At 55.3% G+C, this 16,638-nt stretch overlaps 3 protein-coding genes and 1 pseudogene across 5 annotated transcripts in view; all 4 read right to left on the bottom strand.

Annotated features, from left to right (window-relative positions):
* Positions 1–4,032, bottom strand: part of LOC102256635 (calcium homeostasis modulator protein 2) — a 25,271-nt gene extending 21,239 nt beyond the window's left edge. Inside the window, exon 1 of one of the 3 annotated variants that reach the window (XM_014549419.1) lies at positions 3,972–4,032. The gene's annotated coding sequence lies outside the window, so the exon portion shown is untranslated. The remainder of the gene's footprint in view (positions 1–3,971) is intronic. The other 2 variants (XM_014549418.1, XM_005878218.2) reach the window with 2 other exon arrangements.
* On the bottom strand, positions 1,008–4,045 carry LOC106728169 (annotated as a pseudogene).
* A 4,056-nt stretch (positions 4,046–8,101) lies between these two features.
* Positions 8,102–11,650, bottom strand: CALHM1 (calcium homeostasis modulator 1). The gene is made up of 2 exons (XM_005878215.2): positions 11,076–11,650; positions 8,102–8,584 (listed from the first exon to the last, which is right to left on the bottom strand). Exons 1-2 carry the CDS (start codon positions 11,625–11,627, stop codon positions 8,102–8,104), a joined length of 1,035 nt encoding a protein of 344 aa, XP_005878277.1. The 5' UTR covers positions 11,628–11,650.
* A 4,891-nt stretch (positions 11,651–16,541) lies between these two features.
* The window catches only part of CALHM3 (calcium homeostasis modulator 3), a 7,799-nt gene continuing 7,702 nt past the window's right edge, over positions 16,542–16,638 (bottom strand). Inside the window, exon 4 of the mRNA XM_005878308.2 lies at positions 16,542–16,625. Within this exon, the coding sequence (XP_005878370.1) occupies positions 16,542–16,625 (84 nt within the window). The remainder of the gene's footprint in view (positions 16,626–16,638) is intronic.

Below are 16,638 nucleotides of genomic sequence, written 5' to 3'. Positions count from 1 at the left end.
GGGGTGTGCAGGAGGCAGCTGATCGATGCTTCTCTCTCATCGATGTTTCTAACTCTCTATCCCTCTCCCTTCCTCTCTGTAAAAAATCAATAAAATATATTTAAAAAAACAACAACTCTGACCTCTTGGTCCATAAGTCAGTGCTCAACCACTGAGCCACACTGGCCGGGCTCTGCTGCCTTTTCTTTAGCCCCAAGGTTTACCCCCCTCCCTTATGTCATTTCAGCCCATCAAAATCCAGGTCAAACTGCCCGGCACAGCCCAGATGCCACCTCTTGCCTTCCCTACCTCCCCCATGGCCTGGTCCTTACTCTCTGCCTCGTTTTGAAAATGCCCATGTGCTTCTCTCAAACACTTGCTTGGGTGTGAGCCTATTTCCCCATTTGCTCCTCTAGAGAGATCTGTGGGCTTTTGATCATCAAATTTTATTTCTGTGTCTTTCATCTCCCATCTCTTTGGTGCGTCTCCAACCCTGCTTCTCTGTTTCTGTTGCTTACGTACCTGAGAGACCTTATAAAGAATCTTATGCTCTTCCCTATCTGTTCCTCGTTCCCTGCTTCTCTAAGTCAATGCTTCCAGCTCAGTTTTTCTGTTTCTGCCCAGGTCTCTGCTCTTCTATCCTCTGACCAACCTTCACTCCCTCAGGACTAAGCCAAGGCTGAGGCTAGAAGTAGGGCAGCAGCTTCCTGGGTCAAAAGACTGCCATATGTCAGCAGTGCCTGAGGCTAATTCATTGCTGGCCCCGGCCTTCCTGGGATAGGAACATTCTGGTCCCTGGAGCCAGCCACACCCCACTATCAGCTCATGACCCATAGCAAATATTTCATAGGCTTGCAGGATTTGTGCTCCATCTGGCTGGAGTAAGGGGTTTAATGCATGACTGGGATCAAGGCTCAGTCTGAGCCAGAACATTCCCTTTAACATTTAAAACGTATTTGTGACTGAATTGACCTTTGTCCCACCAGACACTAACCCATGGGTTACCCAGCTCTGATACCTGATGCTGATTAGTGCTTTCCTGGAGACCTTGGCCCCTGGGGACCAACTCCAGCTCTAGCACGGAGCCATCCGACACCCCCCCCCCCCCCCGCCAGCCACCACCAAAAGGAGAAAAAAGGGGCGCTTTCCTTTGCACACCTTACCTGGGACTCATACTTGAGCCTGCGACTGACCTCCTCCCGGAAGCCTGACAGGTTGGCGGGGCCCTCCCCGCAAGGGAACCTGGCCAGGATTTCTGTGGCATGGTCTCGCGGGAAGCCCTCTCCCCCGGCTGTGAGCGAGGAGGGGTCCACAAACTCGCTGAGAGCACAGACATAGGCCTCACCGCGCAGCAGGGAGATGACAGACCAGGTGATGGGGGCCACAGCCGCGCGGCCCAGGATGGAGCTCAGGAGGAGGAAGGTGGGGGCAGCCGAGCAGTTCTTGGTTCTCCGGTACTGGCACTCGGTAACTAGGTTCCAGGTGTGGTTGTTGAGGATGACGCCGATGATGAAGAGTGCTAGGGCGGGCACACCGATGGCCGTCAGCCCGTACAGGTAGTTCCTGGCAGGTGAACAAGGGCAGTGGAAAGCCACCACAGAGAACAGCTCCTGGCTGCCCACCGTGCCCAGTGCCACCAGCCCATTGAAAATCATCACGTCCTTGCTCTTGAAGAAAAGCGATAGAAAGCGGAAGTTCTCGGCGATCAGGGCTGCCATGGTGAGAGGTCGGCTGGAGGACTGGCTGCAGGGGTGGAGACAGGCGGTGACAGGGGTCGACGGTGCCTGGTGAGACTAGCAAAGAGTGCAGGCAGGTGGGCACCTGAGGGCAGGGCACGGTCCTGTCATTCTATCACCTAGAGTGGCCGGCCTGGTACTCCCTGCGGAGAGCAGATAACGGATTAATGTTTGCCTCTGAAAATGGGGAGAGAGGGGATCTTGTGTGTTCAGGCTGGTGAGAAGGGAAGGAGATGGGGAGCTCCGGGGCCTGGTGGGAAGGATGGCAGCCACATTTCACTGAGCTCCTGCTAAGTGTCAGGTGCGTTACAGCCCTCGTTGCCCAGCACCATGACCCACACTGAGCTGTCATATCCCTCGTGTATAGAAGGTGGAGGCTCCTGAGGGGGAGTGGCTTCGCAGGGCCACATAAGTGGCTGAGATCACACCTCAGGTCTATCTGCCTCCGACACTGTGGTTCGTGTTGCTACTGCAAGATTCTCTCGAGGTGGGGGTTAGGAATGGCCCTGTGGCCTTGGGGAATGTGGGACGTCGACTGGCTTTCCCACTGGGATTCCAGGCTGAGGGACCCAGGACTGTTTGGAGGGTGTGTCCTCAAAGGGGTATAGAAGCTGGAGTGGGTGTCCTGGTGGATAAGGGACTTGGACTTGACCCTGTGATGTGGGGCAGGTGGAGGAAGGTAGTGACCCTGGTTCAGCATCCCTGGTGTCCATAAGAACCATTTCATCTTGGAGACCTCAGGCTCTGGACTGGTTTAGGACATCCTGACTCAACTCCCTTCATGACTTTTCTCTGGGCCTCAGTGTCCTCATCTACGAAAAGAGCATAAATCATTCTGGTCCTTGCTCCCTTAGGAATGAATGCTGGAGGGGAGAAAGGGCATACACAATGCCTGCTAATGGTCCTGTAGGACACTTTGTCCCTCCATCTCTCTTACCCGGTGGAGCCTTCAGGGTGCTCCCAGAGGTGAGGCAGGGTGGGATGCTTCTCCTTCCTGCAAAGATCAGGCAACTAAGGTCTAAAGAGGATAAAATACCTTGCTTGGGGCCATTCAAATGTGGAGGTGCTCAGGTGGGACTTTTGACCACAACCTCAGGAGGCCTAAAAATGGACCAGGGTGAGTCAAGCTAAGTGAGTCCTCCATTGCTCTGTGCCCACCTACGAGAGCCCTGGTGAACCTCCCCTTCCTCACCCACTACCCGTTCCCTATCCAGCAGCCTCCCAGCAGCCCTCTTGCACCAGGTCCCTGGACTCAGGGATCACACAGCTGCCAGCGACAGGAAGCCTTGATGAAGCTAAGGCTCGGCTGTGCTCGCCACTGGCTCTGCCCCACTGGCTCTGCCTTGGTCTGGGCTGCAGCAGCGCTGGCAGCCTGTCAGGAAGTGGTCGTGGCCTAGGCTCCAGGCTGGTTCCACTCCAGCTGCCTTCCCAGGCTCCACCCACACAAGCCAGAAACAAGCCAGAAACAAGCCAGGGTGTGGCCCGGCCCCATGTGTCCTTCTCCCCATCCCCGGAGGAGGCCAGGAGGGGGGGTGGGTAGATGTGGAAGAGGGCTTAGAGGAGATAAATGGTGATGGGAAAAATAAAATAAAAATTTAAAAAATCCCATAGGCCAGAGGAAGCCAGGGTGTAGGGGGCTGGTGTGGGCAGCTAATTAACGTGAGGAGACTTGCCCATATTTCCTACTATGCCTCCTCTCTGCCCAGGTTGCCAGATGGGTAGGGCAGAGCTGGCTGACCATGTGTGGGATGCCAGGAGATGGAGGCAGAGAGGGATCCAGCTCACAGCCCAGGGGCTCCAGTCTAACTCCCTGGAAAAGGGAGTAATATTGCTGGGGATGAATGGGTTAAAAGCAGCCCCTTCTCCCTCTCCCCTCCCCCCCCCCCACCTTGGTTTCAAGGTTCCTAATGAGCTCTGTGGGAAGCCCTGGGTTTATAAACTACAAAGTGGGGTATAAGATGCCTGAACACTGGTGGGCAGAGGGGGGACCAGGCCAGTTTCTGAGACTACTGCCCCCATCCCCCCAGCTGGGAGTGAGACCTCCAGCAACAGTCAGGACAGGGGTCAGGTGGCTGGGGGAGAGACAGGATTGGCCCCTGCCAGAGTTGGGGTAGGGAGTCGGGGGAGCGGGAGGTGGGGGCGGGGGATGCCTCAGCTAGGGGCCTCTCTCCAGGACAATCCCTCTGGGCAGCCTCAGATTGGCCCTGCCCTGCTCACCTGTCACCGGGCACACCCCAGGGAGGGGACCTTCCTTACCTGGGACCAGCGGCAGACAGGCACGGCAGAGTGGCTTTGGCCTCCTTGTGGCTGGGCTCTCTGAGTGGCTCTCAGACTTGGGAGCGTGGGGCCTGCTGGGGTGGGGCTGTTCCACCGAAGTGCCTTCTGTTGACCATGCCCTCCAAGAACTCTCTCTCACTTTCTTCTGCACAGCTGGGGGCGTCCTCAGGAAAGTTTAACTCCCAAAAGAGGAGGAAACAGCGGGATGGAGCTTGCACGCCAGTGAGTGGAAAACATCCCCGAGCCAGGCAGAGGAGGGCGGGCAGCAGAGGGCGGTGCGAGAGGAGAGGAAGTTGGGCTGCCTGTTGAGCAGCTCTTGGCCTGCGGCCTGAGCCTGGCGCTGCCCGCCTTCCCAAAGAAGAGAGCTGCTGCCGGAGCCCACCTGATAGTGCCCTACACCAGTGGGACTGGTTCAGGTGAGTGGAAAACATCCCCGAGCCAGGCAGAGGAGGGCGGGCAGCAGAGGGCGGTGCGAGAGGAGAGGAAGTTGGGCTGCCTGTTGAGCAGCTCTTGGCCTGCGGCCTGAGCCTGGCACTGCCTGCCTTCCCGAAGAAGAGAGCTGCTGCCGAGAGCCCACCTGACAGTGCCCTACACCAGTGGGACTGGTTCAGGGCCAGGCTGGGGGCCTGTGGGAGAACTGGCCTGGGCCTGCCTTCCCAGCCAATTACAAGAGCAGCCCCTATGCTTGACACCCTGCCCCCACCCTGGCTAGACAGAAGCTGCTGGGACAAAACCTTGGCAGGGTTAGGGGAGAGATGCCATCAGACTGAAGCTGACCCATTGCAGGATATGCAAGGCTAGGCCTGCCCCCTGCCCGCAGCCTCCACCCATCCCCACCCCTCTTCTGGCCCTTCTCCTTCAGCCACTGCCAGGACAAGTCCTTCCATCCAGACTCCAGCTAACTCCTCAGTTACTGCTTCCAATCTCAGAGGACTGGTGATAGAATTCTGGAGTCTAGGGATTCTCTGAGGCCCTGTGGGCAGAACTCTGACTGGTTGATGGAAATTACAAGGAGGCGGGCTTTTAAGAAAAGCCTCTATAACAGTGGTTCTCAACCTTCCTAATGCCGCGACCCTTTAATACAGTTCCTCATGTTGTGGTGACCCCCAATCATAAAATTATTTTTGTTGCTACTTCATAACTGTAATTTTGCTACTGATATGAATCGTAATGTAAATATCTGATATGCAGGATGTTTTTTCATTGTTACAAATTGAACATAATTAAAGCATAGTGATTAATCACAAAGACAATATGTAATTATCTATGTGTTTTCCAATGGTCTTAGGCGACCCCTGTGAAAGGGTCGTTCGACCCCCAAAGGGGTCGCGACCCACAGGTTGAGAACCGCTGCTCTATAATGATCAGAGCTGCCCAGACTGTGCCAAAAAGTGGTCGTGAGCCCCCCATCTGTGGAGTGTGCGAGCTAAGGCTGAGAGCCATGAGTCAGGAATTCTGCAGAGGAGAGAGTGTTGTCCAAGGACAGGCTGGATGACTCCTAGGATCAAGGGAAAGACCCCCAGCTCTGTAATGCTTGCGGTTCTGTCACAGTGGAACTGCTGAGTGACATGCTGGCCTCTGAGCTGGACTTGTCCATGTGCAGGAGTGAAGGGCAAGGGACCAGAGTTTATTTTTCAGATCCTACCACGTGACAAACACTGTTCCAGATTCTTCCTTCAAAGTTATCTCCCTTTATCCTCACCATCATCCGGGAAAGCAGATCTTTTAATGTCCATTCTACAGATGAACACACTGAGGCTCGAAGGGATTCGGTGACTTACCAGAGGTCCTACAGCTCTAGTATTTAAACCCACATCTGCCTGACCCAAAGCTTTACTCTTCACATTTTTACTTCCCAATACCTCCTGGCTGGCTTTTCCCATTAGAAGCCCCGCCCCTTCCCCACCCCACCCCCAACACACACCTGATCTTTACTCATTTGAATTCTCCCCCTCATTCAGGGTCTAGATCAAGTCCCACATCCTGGAGGAGCCCTCCCGCCCAGCTTGGCCTACAGGGATGGCCCTCCTCCCAAACCATTAAAGGGAGGGAGACCAGGCTTCACACGTGGAAATAGAGAGAAGGGTGCATATGGAAGAATGGAAATTATTAAAACAATGTTGTAGGGCTCAAGATCAAAATGAATTCTTAGCCCAGCCGATGTGGCTCAGTGGTTGAGTGTCAACCTATGAACCAGGAGATCATGGTTCCATTCCTGGTCAGGGCATATGCCCGGTTGTGGGCTCAATTCCTGGGTTTCTATTTCTCTCTTCCTCTCTGAAATCAATACAAATATATGTTAAAAAAACGAATTCTTAGATGAGTAGGATTTGCATCTTTTTAAAAATATATATATTTATTGATTTCAGAGAGAAAGGGAGAGGGAGAGAGATAGAAACATCAATGATGAGAGAGAATCATTGACTGGCTGCCTCCTGCACGCCCCCTACTGGGGATCAAGCCTGCAACCGCGTATGTGTCCTGGGCCGGAATCAAACCCGGGACCCTTCAGTCTGCAGGCCGATGCTCTGTCTACTGAGCTAAACCGGCCAGGGCAGGACTTGCATCTTAAAGATAGGTGAGGGGACAAGAAGCCCATCTTCTTGGCCTATTTCCTCCTCTTCAACAAAGATGGCTGCAGTTCCTGATGTCCCTCCTCTCATGTCCAGGGGGACGAGGAGGTTAAGCCCACAGGTTCAGAAATCAACAAACATGTCAGCCACACACACCGAGTGCCTACCATATACCATGTCCTTTATACACTTCACTCATTTAATCTCACAACAACCTCGTGAGGGAGGTGCCCTCATCTCCATGGTACATAGGAGGAAACTGAGGCACAGAAATGAAGTAACCGGCCAAGGGACACAATTTGTAAGTGGCAGAGCCAGCTTCTGACCCCGTTCTGTCTCACTCTGGACTCTTGAGCTGTTTCCACTCCAGGCAGCCCCCTTCCACCCCTGCACCCTCATCCCCACCTCAGGGCAGTGCCTCAAGCACTTTAGAGCCTCCACCCAGGAGGTGGGGTCTTTGAAAAAATGGGAAGACTCATCTTGTGTCCAACTGCCAAGCCCTGCGGATGGCCTGATTTCCCCTGGATGTGATGGAGGTGTCAGTGAGAGGACCTTCACCATGAGAGGTGCTTTGGTCTGAATGTGCCCCCTCCAGGATTCATATGTTGAACCCCCAAAAGTGATGATATTAGGGGGCGGGGCCTCTGTGGAGCCCTCATGAATGGGACTAGTGCACTTATAACAGAGGCTCCAGAGCGATCCCTAGCCCCTTCTGCTGTGTGAGGACAGTGAGAAGGCACTGGCTATGAGTCAGGAAGAGAGCCTTCACCAGAACGGGACCATGCCAGCACCACGGTCTTGGCTTCCAGCCTCCAGAACTGAGAAATAATTGTCCTTTGTGTATAACCTACCCAATCTGGGATATTTTGTTACAGCAGCCCAAACGGACTAAGACAGGAGGCCTTTGGTGTTAAATAAACGTGCAGTCCACCATGACAATTGTCGCGTGACCTCCATGGTGACCACATACCCTGGCTTCTCCCTAACGGACCTAGATTCTGGCATCTTTTGTGTCACACCAGGTGTGACGCACCTTGGCCTGGTCAGCCTCACTCAGGAGACAGGCCAAAAATCAGGGGACTGCTGTTTCATGAGACGGCTGGATGCCCGCTCACTCCCTGAGCCTTGAGCATAAAGGAACGGAGATCTCAAAAAGTCACAGACAAGCATGGATGCTGGGGCAAGGGTGTCCGTAGAACCTGAGTGCAGATCATGAACCAGAAATAAAATGGCCTGGGAGGGGATGGGGAAGTGGGAGCTTGTCCCCTTCAAACCAATTTTGAACCTTTGACTAACACTGCTGTGGCTCCACTGTCCACTTTTCTGGGGCCATCTAGGGCGTGTGACAGCTGGAGGAGTGAGGTCCCCTTCCAACTCCAAATTTCCAGCCTCAAATGGGCAAGTGAATGCCTGGGCACGTGGGTCTGCTCCAGGGCCTTCCGCCCAGCACCTGTAGCCTTCATTTTTCCATCTGGTTTGAGGTCAGATGGGCCGTGAGCTCAGACCCCCATTCCTGCCTCTTCATCTGGCCACAGCTCACACTTTGCTGAAGTAGGTGGCCACCTCCTTGCGTGGAAGCCGGGGCCCGCCCCCTGGCCAGCCATTGCCCATCAGGGGCTCCTCCTGGCCCAGCTTCAGGGGCGGCTTGCATTTGTGCCAGCTTGTGAGCAGCCTGTTCATGGCACCTTGATCGGTGATGCCTCGAAGCTTCTCCCTCTCTTCCTTGGCACCGTCGGTGGTAGCTGGGTCAGCTGAGCTAGCAGGGGCCATGGCCAGCGCCCCGTGGGTGTGACCCAGCTCCAGGTCATGGTTCATGGCCTCAAAGAACTGCTGGATACAGACCTTGGCGAAGGCCTTGGCGTGCTCCGTGCATGTCTCATCGAAGAGCTTGCGCTCAATGTCAATATAGTGGGACCAGTACTTGCTTTTGAGGAAGGCGGCCTGTGTAAAGCAGGGTCGCACAGAGCGCACGACAAATGCCAGCAGTGTGGTCAGCAGCACGAAGGACCAGCCCAGTGCCTGCATGGGAGAGAAGGAAGAGTCAGCAGGCATTGCCCTCTGGCCTCCCAAGTCTGTCCGCACCCCACATAGCACTCTCTATGTCAGGCCCTTTAGTGAAAAGAGCACCAATTGGACAAGCGACTTCACCTCTTGGCCTCCATTTACATGTCTGTAAAATAGGCACACATATACCCTTTCCATGAAAATCAGATCAGGTGAAGAATATGCCCCATGTGTAGGCCTGGCACTCAACAGGCAGGCGTTAACTAGGCAGACCCTGGAGTTAGGCTGCCTTGGGTTTGGATCCTGTCTCCACTACTTACTAGTTGACCAGGAGTAAGCTCACTTCTCCGTGCCTCGGTTTCCTCACCTATAAAATGGGTTGGTGATAGTTCCTATCTCATAGGATTGTTGTGTCTGGTACATAGTTGCTCAGTAACTGTTAGCCACTATACTTATGCCAATAGGCCCTTGCTGACCAGGCCTCTTCCTTCAGGAAGCCTTCCTTGACCCCCCAGGCCAAAGTGACCCTTCCTCCTCTGAGTTCTGTTCCCTCCATTGGCTCCTGGTATTCTCTGCCATTCAGTCGCCAGCACTGAGTGCCCGCTCTCTGTGGGCTCTGAGCTGGGCCCTGGGGTCACAGACAAATCAGACAATCACTCAAACTCTGTGCTGAAGAGCTGTCACACGGCCCCAGGTGACCCGGAGAAGTGGAAGCTGGCTCTGATCGGCCAACAGCTCCCTACGGGGTCGGGTCAGGAAGCTCTCCCAACCTGTGCTTCAGAGTCAGCCCCCAGCTGCACAGAGAAGCATTTGGCCAGATCAGAAGCGGGGAGGAGAGCAAATCCAATGTCTATAAAGGGTCTGGCAGGGCAGATATCGACGGGGGAGCTACAGAGCATGTGCTGGGTCCGAGTGGGGGTGAGGGGGGGGGACCCCTGTGCTGCTCCCTGAGGAAATGTGTGCCCTGTGGGGCCAGATCTCCTGAAGTTTCAAATAAAGCTGGAAATCTGCTTTTTATGTGAAAATTTCTACTTTTTTAGATGATGCCAACTAATTCTAAAAATGAATTTTAATTCAACCTCTGAAGGCCAAATAGAATATGTGACTAGGCTAGGCAGCCTGTCCTCTGGGAGCCCTTTTAGCTTGTGATGTGATCAGGTGGAGGGACAGCTGTCCCAGGCCCTGAGGCCGGGGATGGTGGGACAAGTGCCCACGGGAGAAGAGGCACAGGTTTGGGAGGGAAGTGGAGTTTGTTTATTTATTTACTAGGAGCCCAGTGGTGCCCAACATTCATGAACTGGGGGGAAGGGAGTCCCTCAGCCTGGCCTGCGCCCTCTCGTAGTCTGGGACCCCTCGGGGGATGTCTGCCTGCTGGCTTAGGCCCGCTCCCTTAGTGCTGCTCGCCAGCCGTGAGCCCATCTTCTGGCTGGGCAGCGCTCCCCCTGTGGGAGCGCACTGACCATCAGGGGGCAGATCCCTGGTGTTTGAGGATCTTCCCCCTGGTGGTCAGTGTGTGTCATAGCAACTGGTCGTTCCACTGTTCTGTCAATTTGCATATTAGGGTTTTATTATATAGGATTTTTTAAAATATATTTTTATTGGTATCAGAGAGGAAGGGAGAGGAAGAGAGATAGAAACATCAATGATGAGAGAGAATCATTGGTCGTGGAAGCAGAGTTTGGATCGGACACTCAGAGTGTGAGATTCACCTGGGGCTGGTGGTGATGCAGGCCTCCAGGAGAGAGTTCTGGGCAGGGTGTCTGGACTTGCCCAAGTAGAGTATACAAGTTTCTCTCTTCCTTGCAGGGCAGGCCCAGCCCCAGCCCCTTCCCTGACATCCCCTGGTCCACGGGCTACAAGGGCACGTTGCCCAGGCTGTCCTCCCCACACTGGGATGCCTGCAGGGAGGCCTGACGGGCTCTGATGGGTGAGTGCCCAGAGGGGCAGAGGACTCAGCTCTGGATTTTCTCAGTGGGCCCTCCAACCCTGCCTTCAGGGCACATCCCCACTGTGCATCTCCCTCCCCAAGGGGCAGCAGACCCTCAGCTCCCACTCCCCAAGCAGGGAGACACCAGCTGGGGGCATTTGCCAGGGAAATGTACCCAAATGGCTTAGCCTCTCACCAGCCTCACCACGGCCCAGCCTGGGAGAGGAAAAGGATGCAAATTCCCCCAGGTTCCAAGCCGGAGCTCAGGATGAGGCTATGGCGCTGGCTGGGCCATTGGGTCTGCTCTGGGGACCTCAGGGCGGGAACAGGACTCTGGACTGAAGTGGTCACAGCACTTTCCCCAGGTGGCCCCATCTGAAGAGACACGTGGCCTTCAGAAGCCCCTGCCTCTGTTGGGAAAATATGTCCCTGCCCCACAGAGCTCCGTCTGAGGGGCCCACCCTGTTGGAAAACATGACTGTTTCTGAGAGAACCCTGTTTTGAGAGGTGGGGGAATTGGGCCCTTGCAGAGACCCAGGTCTGTGCAGGGAGACCCAGCCCGGGCCACTGTCCCCTCACCTGGGAGATGCAGCGCAGGTAGCGCACGGCCACCTCACGGGCCAGCAGCCAGTCGCCGTCGTAGATCTCCGGGCAGGGCACCCGGGCCAGCAAGCGGGCGAGCTCCGGTGGGGTAAGGCTGGGTGCCAGGCTGCTGTTGCCCAGCACAGTCACGGGCACAGCAGTGCAGAAGGCACAGAGGAAGCACTTGCCATCAAGCAGCGTGACGGCCACCCAGACGACAGGCGCGATGAGGGCGCGCTGGGCCATGGAGCAGAACATGTAGCGGAGCACGGCGGGGTCCTTGGCCCGGCGGCCTGGTGGCCGCTTCCACTCCTCAGCCAGCATGGACACGTTGTTGTTCAGGACCAGGCCGAGCAGGAAGAGCACCAGGGGCGGCGCCAGCAGGATGCCAGCGCTGTAGGCTGCGTTGTAGCCGGGCAGGCAGGGGCAGTTAAAATCGAAGGCTGAGTATATCTGGGCGCTGGCCAGGGCCATGATGCCGCAGATGCCGTTCATGAAGGACTCCTGGTTGGACTGCAGGAACTGGAAGACCATCCGGAATTTGTCCATCGTGCCCCCCACGGAGCCTGTTGGCCTCCTCCCGCCTCACCGCTGCCTCAAGGATGGTTCTTGCAGCCCACGGTGCCCACTGGGTGCCCACCTCATGGCTGAGACGGGCAGAGCTCAGGGCAGTGGCTGGGGTCACTGTCTCTCTGAGAAACCTTCTAGTTAGGTGCTGGCCGGGAGGCGCGAGGCGGCCAATGCTGTGGGTGTAGCCAGGATCCTGCCCCTCCCCTCCGGGCTCTCTCTCCACAGCCACCTCCGGCACAGGGAAACCACCAGGGCCACACCTGATGGGGACCAGTTCTCTATGGGTGTGGGAGTAGTGCCAGGAGTGCAGACAGGCTGGGAAGACACTATCTCCCGCAGGGTTGGAGTTTGGGACAATCCAGGGCTGCTGCAGAGGTCTGAGCTTCTGAACCGTGTCCCCTGGGCTCCAAGGGAGCATTCACCCTCCTTCGGGCCTTCCATTGGGTCTTCCCTCCACGCTATGCCAGGGTCCCCCATCCGTTCAGACCATGATGGTACGATGATGCAGGGCAATTGTAGTGGTGGCTATAATGGGGGTGATCATGGTAGTGCTGGGGAAGGCAGTGTTGGTGTTGGGGATGGTGCTGATGGAGGTGAAGGTGGTGATGGCGGTGACGATGGTGGTGGTGTGATAGCAGTAATGATAATGATGGCAGTAGTGATTTTGGTCACAGCGGGAGGGCAGCACTAGTAATGGAGACAGTGCTAACGCACAGCATGGCGTAGAGTAAAAAGCCCTGAATTTGGAGCCAGAGGATTTAAATCTGAGGTTGCTGGGTCTCCTCCCTACTGGGCAGGGAGCTATAGCCTGTGAGCATAATGCAGGTGCTTTTATGTCTGGTTTTCTTATGTCTCTGTGGGTGTCCGTGTTTGTAGATTATGGAAGAAAAATCCTTTCTTGGCCCCGCCTCCTACTTCTACTCCCCCAGATTAAAAGATAAAGGGGTGGGGGGTAGGTTTTCATGCCTGAGCTCAGGCCCTCAAGCGTCTGTGGGAACCAGGCCAGGGCCCCTCCTATCAAAGTGGGGAGGAGCTTAAAGGGCTCCCTTTGATGCCCACCAGTTCTCCCAGAAGAGCAGGTCGGACCCAGCTCCAAACACATGGCTCCTGTCTGGGGTGAGAGGGTGGGGCCGGGGCTGACAGAGAGCAAGAGGCTGGACAGGGTAGCTCTGTGCATCCCTGTGGGTGCCGTGGGTGCTCTCGGTGCCTTTGGGCCTTGGGATCTGTGTATCTGCATGTGTGCATGTAACCACATTAGTGGTCTGTGCGTGTCTGTGTGACCAACAAGAGCTTGCATTGACTGGGCTTTCCCTGTGTCAGCACGTTACAGGCATCGCCTGGTGAAATGCTCATAGAACCCTACGGAACAGGTGCTATTGTCCCCATTTTACAGAGGTGGAGCCTGAGGCTCAGAGAGATTAAGTTACTAGCTAAAGTGTACCCAGCTTGTAGGTGGAGGAGTGGGATTTGAGCCCAGGCTAGGTGGGCGTGGCGGTGGGAGAGGGGGCGGAAAAGTGTTTTCTGGCCTTTCTCTTCCAGCTGCATCAGTTCTCCTGGCCCACTAGTCCAGGTGGAAAAGGTTGTGTCACCAACAGGATGCGGTGGAGAAGGATAGTGCTCTTTTCAGCCCTCTGGCTGGGCCTGCGGCAAATGGGGCCTCTAGGATGGTGGCCTCTGGAGGACCCTTGTTGGGGGCTCCCAGGGGGGGACCCCCAGAGGGAGAGCAGGATGAGGGTGGGACGTGCACTGGGCCCTCTGCCTCCTGTCCTGGCCCCCACCTCAGTGCTGGAGGAGTTAAGTATCATGAAAAGCAGCATGCAAAGGGGCCGCTGGGGAGCGGGTGCTGGGCCTTTAGGAAAATGTCCCATTTGCGTAGGAGAGCACGAGTGCGTGGTGCTCCAGTGGGCACTGCTCTCCACCAGCGGCTGGAGGAGCACCCACAACTCTGCAGGTCTTGGCCCTTCCTCTCCTCACTCAAGCCTCTCTCATGCTTTCCATTCCTGCAGCTCAGCCATCCCAGCCACGTGGGTGAACCACAAGTTTCAGCCCCCCTCCTGAGCTTGCCTGCAAGCACTTTCTCATCACTGACTTCCTGCAGAATAAAGCCAAGGTCCTGAGCTAAACTTCCAAGTCTCCCACCATCCTACCGTCCTCACGCAGAACTGAGCTGCCCAGGCTGCATGGGCAACATGGGGGATTTAGACAAGCCACGCCCTCATGGCTAGTACATTTCTGCCTTGCCGGCTGGCCACTGTGTCTCCTACGAGAGAGGGTCTATGTACAGGGTAGGCACAGGAGGGCCATCACCCAGAGTGCAACGAGGCTTGGGGAATGAACTTAGGCACCCCCGATGGCTGCTCCCCTGGGAGGAAGGGTCTTCAGGTGCAGGTGGAAGCCTCCCACCTGTGTCCCTCTCTCCCAGGTGAGGTGGCACACGCTGCCCCAGGCATCTCTTTCTCGCGGGATGTGAACAAATGATGGTGTGGACGGACATTGGCTAAGATTTGGGGTTTGAAACCATATCATGTTTGGGGGCTAAAAAGGGTGGGGATGCATTTGAGGACCATCCATGGCAGAGGATCCCAAGAATGCATCCCTGGTCCTCTTGGTGGACTTCATGTGGGGTGGGCTCCTCAGCTCTCCAGCCAAGGTCCTCACTTTAGCCAGGCTGGATTGCACACCCCTTCACTGGCTGTTTTTTTTTCACTAGCTCATGTCCTATCTTCCCTTCCAGACTGGAAGATCCATTAAGATAGGCCCAAGTCTGTCCTGCTCTCGGACACTCTAGGCATTCCATCAATATTTGCTGAAAGAATAAATGAAACATGTGCGACCCCTTCCCCAACTCTTTGCCTTTGTTCTTGCTGTTTCTTCCCTTGAGGTGCTCTGCCCCACCCCACATCTTTCTCTCCTTGTCCAAACCCTCCCCATCCCTCAAGACCCATTCAAATGCAGCCAGTCGCCCGGCCTGGAGCGTTATTCTACATGCTCAATCCCCACGGCACCTGACTTGCCTCTAGTCTACCATATCACTTACACCCTTTGCTTCGGATTATAATGATTCCTGTATCCATCGTTGACTCTCTCTCCATTAGACAGCGGGCTTTATCATCTGTGTGTTCTCTCTTCCTTATTCCCTGGTACAGGGTTGTCTATGCAGTCGGTGCTCTGTAAGTGCTCAGTATTAGAAGGCAAGAGTATTGATGACAGTCAGTGGCTTTTTACTGGTCCAGATGCTGCGTCCTTGCAGCCCAAAGTGAGGTCCCTGAGCCTCCTTTCCCCAGGCTGGGATCTCACCAGCCATGACTGGGCCATCTCCAAGCTTTCCCCACCCCCTCCTGACCCAATCCCTGCTAACACTTTGCCTAAATCTTGCCCCACCTCAGTGCCATTTCTGATATTTGCATGGCCTGACCACAGCAGGTAGGTGGGGGGAGGCTGAACTGCAGGGATTGTCTGGTCCTTACAAGGTCCCTTGGCAAGAGGTCAGGAGAGCAGGTATAAGTATCCTGATATGGAGGGGGCTGAGCTCTCGGGAGACATCCTGGGACTCCTGGACTACTCCTAGGCCTGACGACTAGAAAAGCATGGGTCTGCACCATTTGTGCTAATGAAGGCAACGGTGGGATGTGAGTGTGTGTGTGTGTGTGTGTGTGTGTGTGTGTGGTATGAGAGAGTCATTAGGGAGGAGCTCACAGGCTAGGTCTTCCCCAACCCTTCCTGTTTGGGCTACCAGACATTGAGTGGCAGTTTTTTTCCCCCCACAGCAAGATCGAACCCTGGTGTTTCAAGGGTTTTCATCCCGTAGCCAGACCCCACACCCACAGTTGGCCCAGAGTTTCTTAAACACTGGAACTTACAAAATCTTCTTGTTCAATGTGATGTCTAGGTCTGCCCCCACCCTGGTTTGCCGATCTGGTCCTCACACCACACACACACCAGGGGAAATCCTCACCAGGGTGCCAGCTTCTTGCTGAGGGCCGTGGTAAGATAGCCCTGAAGATATCTGAGGAAGGAGGCAGCCTTACACAGAGATGCTGAGCTCAGGTGTCAGGCCGCAGGTTGGGGGGAAGGTGGTGAGTGGAAAGGTGAGGGAGGAAGCACCTGCTAACTGAATGTGGGCAGAAAAGCTGGGCCGAGAAAGGAGCTGCATCTCAAAATGGGGTGCACCTTGAAGGGGGCTCAGCCTTGGTCTGCTAGAAACAGAATTGGTGGGGCTTTATCACCTGTGTATTCTCTCTTCCTTATTGCCTGGTACAGGGCTGTCTATGCTTTGAATAAAGCACTTTTGATGTTTTTCTTGAAATTATCGTGTTTTGATTACAAAATCCGCATTATTAACCAGTATCCACACTATTAACCAGTTAATGGTTAATCCGCATTATTAACCTGTATCCCAGGGCTCCCCCCTGCCTCTGGCTCGGTTAGGGCTGGCGGTGGGCGGCGCGGTGCCTCCCGCGCGCTCCCCCGGGGCCATAGAGTCAGAGCTGCTGGCGGGGAAGCTCAGAGGCTCAGCCTGCGGGGCGGCGGAGCCCATCATCTTATCTGCTGAGCAGTTACAAGTTTCCATCTGACTTCCGTTTCCCACTTCTCTGACGTCTCCTTTTTTTTTTTTCTTGCCTTGTGACCTGGGTTTTTACCCTCGTGACTGGGCTGGTCCACATTCTGCAAATATTTCCTGCCCCCGCGCCCTTCAGCGACACTCGTGGCTGTCGATCTGCTGGTGGGTCTCCACGGTGCGCTTCCCCACCAGCGCGGCCTCCACCGCCTTCTCCACCCGTTTCCCACTTCTCTGACGTCTCCTTTTTTTTTTTTCTTGCCTTGTGACCTGGGTTTTTACCCTCGTGACTGGGCTGGTCCACATTCTGCAAATATTTCCTGCCCCCGCGCCCTTCAGCGACACTCGTGGCTGTCGATCTGCTGGTGGGTCTCCACGGTGCGCTTCCCCACCAGCGCGGCCTCCACCGCCTTCTCCACCTTCTCGCACAGC

Source organism: Myotis brandtii, unplaced genomic scaffold, assembly GCF_000412655.1.
Source record: "Myotis brandtii unplaced genomic scaffold, ASM41265v1 scaffold550, whole genome shotgun sequence".
Taxonomy (NCBI): domain Eukaryota; kingdom Metazoa; phylum Chordata; class Mammalia; order Chiroptera; family Vespertilionidae; genus Myotis; species Myotis brandtii.
Note: the sequence above shows the minus strand (reverse complement) of the source record. Positions and strands in the feature narration are given on the sequence as shown.

Coding starts and splice junctions, on each gene's coding strand:
- CALHM1 (XM_005878215.2), bottom strand. CDS start 11,627: ATGGACAAATTCCGGATGGTCTTCCAGTTCCTGCAGTCCAACCAGGAG. Junction 8,585..11,075: donor ACCTGCGCTGCATCTCCCAG/GTGAGGGGACAG, acceptor TCTCCCATGCAG/GCACTGGGCTGGTCCTTCGT.